Source organism: Quercus suber, unplaced genomic scaffold, assembly GCF_002906115.3.
Source record: "Quercus suber isolate HL8 unplaced genomic scaffold, Cork oak 2.0 scaffold_244, whole genome shotgun sequence".
Taxonomy (NCBI): Eukaryota; Viridiplantae; Streptophyta; class Magnoliopsida; order Fagales; family Fagaceae; genus Quercus; species Quercus suber.
The window spans coordinates 844,071-851,262 of NW_027069701.1; the positions used below are offsets into that span (position 1 = coordinate 844,071).

The window sequence follows — 7,192 nt, forward strand, 5'->3', positions numbered from 1 at the left end:
TTTACTCAATGACATAAGAATTCCAAAAACTAAGCATATAAGTATTTCATTTGAGATGCCAAGAGCTTTGTAACTCAATTGACAATTCTTGGTGTTTATCAGATTCATTTAAAGTTCTCGCTTCATTATATATATACAATTAAGAATTGAAAGGGTGTAATACATTATTCTTCAAGTATTGAGAAGTTGAAATATGGGTGTATTGCGTTCAAGAATGGAAACTAACATGTTCAACATGTAATATTTTAATGAAGGAACCCAAAAATCCTAGAAAAATAAAAATGGTGGCTAAGCACTTTGTGAAAATAAAGAGTCTAGACATGAAGCCAAAAAACCACTAGACATCCATGTGTTAAACCTCAGAATTCTAAACTGTGAATTTTAAGTTTGGGAGATTTATATGGTTGTTGAATGGGATAAGTGACATAATAAGAAGAGGAAGTGTATGTTTATGTGATACTTTGATCAAACTATAATAAAAGATAACAGGGTATTCATTCATCCATGATAAGTAGAGACCATATTTTTCTCGAAAGCACCATGTAATTCCACGAGAAGAATGGTAACATAAGTATATATGCTAATCAAGAAACCAAAAAGTAGCAAAAGGTAAGAAAGAAGAACCTAATGGATTTTTGCCCAAAAACCTTATAATTTAGTGGCATTTCTTGATTTCATTTATGAGGAAAACCAAGGTTCAAGTCCCCTCCTCCACTTTCAACAATCAAATTATCAGATAACCCAATGGATTTCACTTCAACAATGTTTATAAACGTGCAAAATGCCTTACGCCATATAACCAAATGTACGTAGAGTATTGATGGTGATGAAAATAGGTTATTTGACAAACTAATTACTATCTATTATTTGATTGACTAATCCATTATATTGGAATGGGTAAAGAGTTCTCCCTTGCAGCTTGTTGTTCTCGCATAAATAGTGGATAGAAATTTCATGAATATAAAGTAAATGTACATGCATCAACAAATGCAAAATGCACCAACCTATAAGTAATTTTTATCAAATTTTATCAACAAGTGCAAAATGCGTGAACCTATATTTTTGTATTTGGAGTGTTGAAGATTTAAATGTGGAAATGTAATGGTTAGTTAGATAATTTTTTTTTCCCCTTTTTGCATGAGATTGAGATTTGTCTAAATCTAGATTTATTAACATAGATATTTGTTTTGGTTGTTGGGATATAGATTTGAGGAAATCTGCTGTATTAGATTTGTGTTATTTTGTTTCTTTTTCTTTTATTGGAGTACTATGAATGTTTTTTTGCCCATGTGCATAGATCTTAAACCTGGTCACCCGTCCAATGCTAGCCATCCAACCAAACGTAAGGTGCGGATAATTTCATTCAACACTTCATTCCAGTAGCAGGTGAAAGAGTGTGCCGTCCAAAAGGATCAAGTCGAGTGGCTGTTGTACACAAAATCCGATCTAACTCAACCCGTAAACATCCATATTTTTTGTTTACAACTTTTTTTTTTTTATAAATAATTAAACTTCATTGGGAATAAAAATGATGGAATACAAAGAACCCAAGCACACAGGCAGTGTGTGCTAAGGAAACAGGAAAACACCAAGTCTAAGACTCATGAAACGTACATTTGTCAATCAAATAAATAAAGAGATAAAAGTGAAAATACATTTATCCATTCAAATAAAATTTGGAAAAAAGGATAGTTTATTTTTTCTATTACAATTTGCATTTGCAAATTGCAACTATTGGAAAAATCCCACTGCATATCAAATATTTTCATGCGCACAATACCACTCTATATCAATTATCGAATATCTTTCAACCGCACAATACCACTGTCCTTTATCATGCTATAGCAAGAATATGTAACTGTCTTTCCCAATTCATCTTCTCATCAACAAAATTTTTAATCCTTATTTTAGTTGATTTTTGTAATATACATCAATTTTCATTCATATTAGAGTCTATACATTCAAAATAACATTCTTACTTCACTATATCAATGCTAAATTCTTGATTATATCTAATACTATGAAATCTAATTAATGTACCAAGAACTAGATTTTTATTTTATTTTATAAATCACCATGATGATTTAACTTTTAAAAAGTTAAGTATGGACAAGTTAGAACTATTTATACATTTGATCAACACTAAACAATTTAGAAAGTAATATAACTTTGGATTCCAATAATGAATTTTCAATTCCCAAATAGTGTCCTTTCAAATCTATGGTTTTTTTAAGGGAAAATGCGGTTGCCTATATTAAGAGAGAAATTGTTGAGAAATGAAAACTTTAACTCAAATTTGATACTTGACTATTTTAGTTTTCTAAAAGTACTATAGTTTATTTATTTATTTATTTATTTATTTATTTATTTTTACTATTATATATAACATAATATATAGTATACAAAAAGAAAAATAAATGTAATTATAACAGAATTAATTTGGCCACCAAAGTAAATTCTTGAGTTTATTATTAGAATGACAAGGACGACACCCGGACCAGGAAACCTACTATCAAAGGTAAAATTATAAAGAAAATGAAAAATATTTTACCAATTTGACTATACTTAAGCTGCAAACAAACACTTGAAATGGGAAAACACTTTCCTAAAAATATTTTAGGAGCATAAAAAAATTAGGGGGGGAAGGGAGTGTGATAGTGTATGTAGTTGTAATGATAGACCTGGGATGGTTTTGAGGCCCTCCTTGCAAGCAAGAACCGCAGCGGTTTTAGCAAAGTTAGTGGCAATCCGACCGATCTCGGAACGGGCTTCCTCGTCTTGCATGGACTGGATCACCTTCGTCCTAACGACGTGTGTAGTTGTAATGACAGACCTGTGATGGTTTTCAGGCCCTCCTCGCGAGCAAGAACCGCAGCGCTTTTAGCAAAGTTGGTAGCAATCCGACCGATCTCGGAACGGGCTTCCTCATCTTGCATGGACTGGATCACCTTCGTCCTAACGACGTCATCAACCTTGGCAACAGCAGCCCAGCCATAACCATAAGAGCTCAAACACAACCCCTTCACAGTCGTTAGATCCGGTGCGTTTTGTATCACCGATTTGCTTATAGAGGAAATAAGGTCCCATTTCCCCATATGATCTCTCTCTCTCTCTCTCTCTCTCAAAACGCAGAATTTTTTTTTTTTTTTTTTTTTGAGAATACAAAACGCAGAATGTGAAGGCTTTGATCTAAGACTTCATGCCAAAGTAAAGTCTTATTAAAGAACGAGTGTGGAATCACTTTATTACCACCACTAGCCAAAGTAAATATTCTTTTATTGTTATTATATTCCCACTTACCAAAAAGATAAAAATAAAACTTCACAGAATTTTCTATTTGATAAAAATATTAAGTTAAAAAAGAAAAAGAAATCGGACAGACTTATAAGAATTCAAATTCGGCCACCCAAAGTTCTAGTTGATTAGGGTCAGATTAATTGTACCTTCCAAGGATTTTTTTCACTTTCGTTTATTAAAGTTTTAATTATTTTTTTTCATGTACAAAAAAAAAATATGCACACCTTTTGAATTTATTTCTTTACTATACAGATAAAAACAGTATAAAATAAAAGTTAAATAAGAATGTTTAATTCCATAATACTTAAGTTTATAAGAATGTTTAATTCCATAAGTCTACTAGTATGATAATACCCCAAAAGAGGAAAGAAATGTGTACACTTGTTATAAATGAAACTGAAATAAAGTTAAATCACCTAAAATATAACAAACTGTATAAAGCTTTAATAATAAAATAAATAATTAGGAAAAAAAATTCTATAATAAACTTAAAAAAGTAGATCTGATATTGAAAATATTTATATTTCAAAATTGCACATCAAATTGATAAGAAATGTCATTACTATTTCATCTATTAATATTAAAAATTTAATAAAACTTTAGCATATAATAAAATGGGCTAATATAAAGTTAAATCTTTAAATTTTATTATAGAGATTGACATATAGATAGGGTTGGGCTGGGTCAAAATTGAGTATAAGTAAAGAATGGGGCAAACTAAAAGATTGCTAGTCCTAAGTCCAATTTATAGGTCTATTCAAACACACACATGCACTCAATTTAATCCAATGAAATCTTAGATCCATATTTTATTTTGCTAGAATCCTCCTTAAAATCCCAAACCCATTTAATCAAAGCATCAATCAAGCAAATGATCCCACAAAAATTAAATGGTAATTTAAATAATAATAAATAAAAAATTCCATAAGAGAAGGATCGTTCCAGTGCATTGGTTTTTGTAATAACTTTGGTTGTTGAGTTGTGCTTGGATTTGAGCTTGGACCACTTTAAACCTGGCATGTATGTCACACAAGTTCACGAGTCCCATGGTCTGGGTATTGAAGGGCCTAATGTTTGCGAGATAAAGGTCCAATTTGAGTTAGGCCGCACGATTAAAACACTTCATTGTAAATGATGGTGAACTAAGAATTGAGCCAACTCCAAGCTTGTCCATAAGAGCTGTCCAAGTCAAGAAGGCAAGAATGGACATCCTTTATAGAATTGTCGTCCATGCATTTGAGGGTCGTCCATCAAGAAAACACTTGGATGACCCCAGACACTTGGGGAAATTCCAAGTGTGTTTCTCTGTAAGAGTTAATGAATTGGACCACGCATTCCTATCCCGAGGCATGAGTAAAAATTGAAGTTCATTACTGCAACTTCTTACTATGTACTTCACTTCCAATAATGACTATGGAAGTTCATTACCGCAACTTCTTACTAAGAATGGACATCCTTTATAGAATGGTCATCCATGCATTTAAGGGTCGTCCATCAAGAAAACACTTGGACGACCCCATACACTTGGGGAAATTCCAAGTGTGTTTCTCTATAAGAGTTAATGAATTAGACCACGCTTTCCTATCCCAAGGCATGAGTAAAAATTGAAGTTCAGTATTGCAACTTCTTACTAAGGACTTAACTTCCAATAACAGTTTTGGAAGATAGGATCGAATAGTCTAACTTCCATAGTGGTTGTGGAAGTTAACCTTGAATCTTTTGACCTCCTCAAAAATGGGAGAAGTTACTAGACCAGTAACCGCTTCAAGTATACACTATGTAAATGCTTATTTACAACAAATGAAGGTAATTTTTTGACAACTCCTAAAAAGTGGGAATTCCATAATTCAAGAGAGAAACAAACTTAAGCATCTAAGGGTTCTTGGCCAGTCCTCCCCAGTCACCTTTGATTGTGTGTTTTCCTTTTCAGGCCATCCAAGCAATCACTAAAGCATCGAAGCTTAGAGCATTTAGCCTACTGATTTTCTTCACATCATCAGTTGGCGCCATCTATGGGAAAGAGATTTTGTGTTTTGCAATATCCTTTCTTCGACAAAAGGTTGTATGGTTCGGACAAGATCAAAGGCCACTAGCCTAGGCCATCAAGAGAGTAGGGATGCTTCTAGTAATCCCCACTATGATCGTCAATCAGCGCCTATCATGCAACTGCCGTCCATCCAACACATACAGTCCATGACAGCCGCCATGGCCGAGTTAACTCGTTAGAATCAAGAGTTGACTAGGGAGATTGATCTAAGGAGGCAACACATGAAAGATACACAGAGGGGCAAGCCCAAAGTCAAGAAGATAAAGGAGAAAATGCTGAGCTCGAGAACCAGTCAAGGGGTACCATTTCACGAACGGTGCCACACTTGGAGAAGGAGATAGATCAGATGAGGAAGGCCATGGATGAGATGAGGGAGAACATGAGAAGGACAAATCCCGCAGATGACTTAGTTCATCGAACAGACTCCCTTTTCATGGCTTCCATCAATAGTCACCCCTTGCCACCTAAGTTTAAAATGCCTTCCTTGGACTCATATGATGGAACATGCGACTTGTGTGATCATATCGCGACCTTCAAGACTACAATGCATCTTCAAGGGGTTCCAGACGATATTATGTGTAGGGCCTTCCCTACAACCCTTAAAGGACCAGCACGAGTGTGGTTCAGCAAGATACCTCCAAATATTATAAGTTCTTTTGAAGAATTGAGTAAGTTATTTGTCAACAATTTTATCGGAGGGCAAAGGCATAAGCATTCCTCGTTCAGCCTATTAACCATAGAGCAAGGGGAAAATGAAAGATTGTGGTCCTTCATCACTCATTTCAACAGGAAAGCTTTAATGGTAGATGAGATGGATGACAAGTTGTTATTGGCAGCTTTCCATAATGGAGTTAACTCTGATTTGTTCATCCATAAGCTTTATGAGCAAGAACCTCAAACCATGGTTGAACTCGTCCATTCAGCCCAAAACTTCATGAATGCAGAAGACTCAATTATAGCTAAGAAGAGGAAGAGAGCTGAACGAATAGAGGCAGATCACTCGCACCATCCTGAGCAGGGTCCTCATTCAAAGAAGTCATGGATGGAAGAGAAGAAAGATCGAGACAACAAGGAGGCAAGTTCCTTGACACGGAGTCAATAATACACGCCCTTGAACATGCCACTTGAACAAGTGCTTATGCAAATCAAGGATGATCATTTCTTAAAGTGGCTGGAAAAAAATGAAGGGAGATCCCAACAAGCGCAATAGGATCAATTATTGCCGCTTCCACAGAGATCATAGACATGACACGGACGTGTATTTTGGAGAAATAAGAGTAGTCATAGGAGGGACCTCAACAGGACAATCTTCCAAGTCAAGGAAGACATACTTGAAGGTAGTGCAAAACATCTAACTTTCTAGATGATCCCCAAGGACGAGGGTAATAGATGAGAAAGCCATTACATTCACGGACGAAAATGCTGAAAGGGTTCACCACCCATATGACGATGCGATCGTCATCAATTTGCTTATTGCTGATTATACGACCAGAAGGGTGTTGGTGGACAATGGAAGTTCGGTGGACATCTTGTATTACCCTACTTTCCAGCAAATGAGGCTTGAATGACATCAACTTCGACCAATAAATTCACCCTTGATAGGATTTGGAGGGATGAAAGTGTAACCTGTGGGTACCATTACGTTGCCTGTGGTGGTGGGAGTATATCCACAACAAATAACCAGGGAAGTGAATTTCCTCGTAATAGATTGTTTATCCTCTTATAACGCCATCATTGGAAGACCAACTTTAAGCAGTTGGAAAGCAGTAACATCTACCTACCACCTATCAGTCAAATTCCCTACAAAGCATAAAAATAAGGCAAATGCAAGGAGATTAATTAGTAGCA

At 35.1% G+C, this 7,192-nt stretch overlaps 1 protein-coding gene across 1 annotated transcript; it reads left to right on the forward strand.

The window, feature by feature from the left end:
• Window positions 1-5,702: 5,702 nt before the first annotated feature.
• Window positions 5,703-6,446, forward strand: LOC136070595 (uncharacterized). The gene has a single exon (XM_065780726.1). It carries the CDS (start codon window positions 5,703-5,705, stop codon window positions 6,444-6,446), a length of 744 nt encoding a protein of 247 aa, XP_065636798.1.
• The last annotated feature ends 746 nt before the right edge of the window (window positions 6,447-7,192 follow it).

What these genes read in the sequence shown, in the direction of transcription:
- LOC136070595 (XM_065780726.1), top strand. Translation starts at nt 5,703, where the DNA reads ATGGATGAGATGAGGGAGAACATGAGAAGGACAAATCCCGCAGATGAC.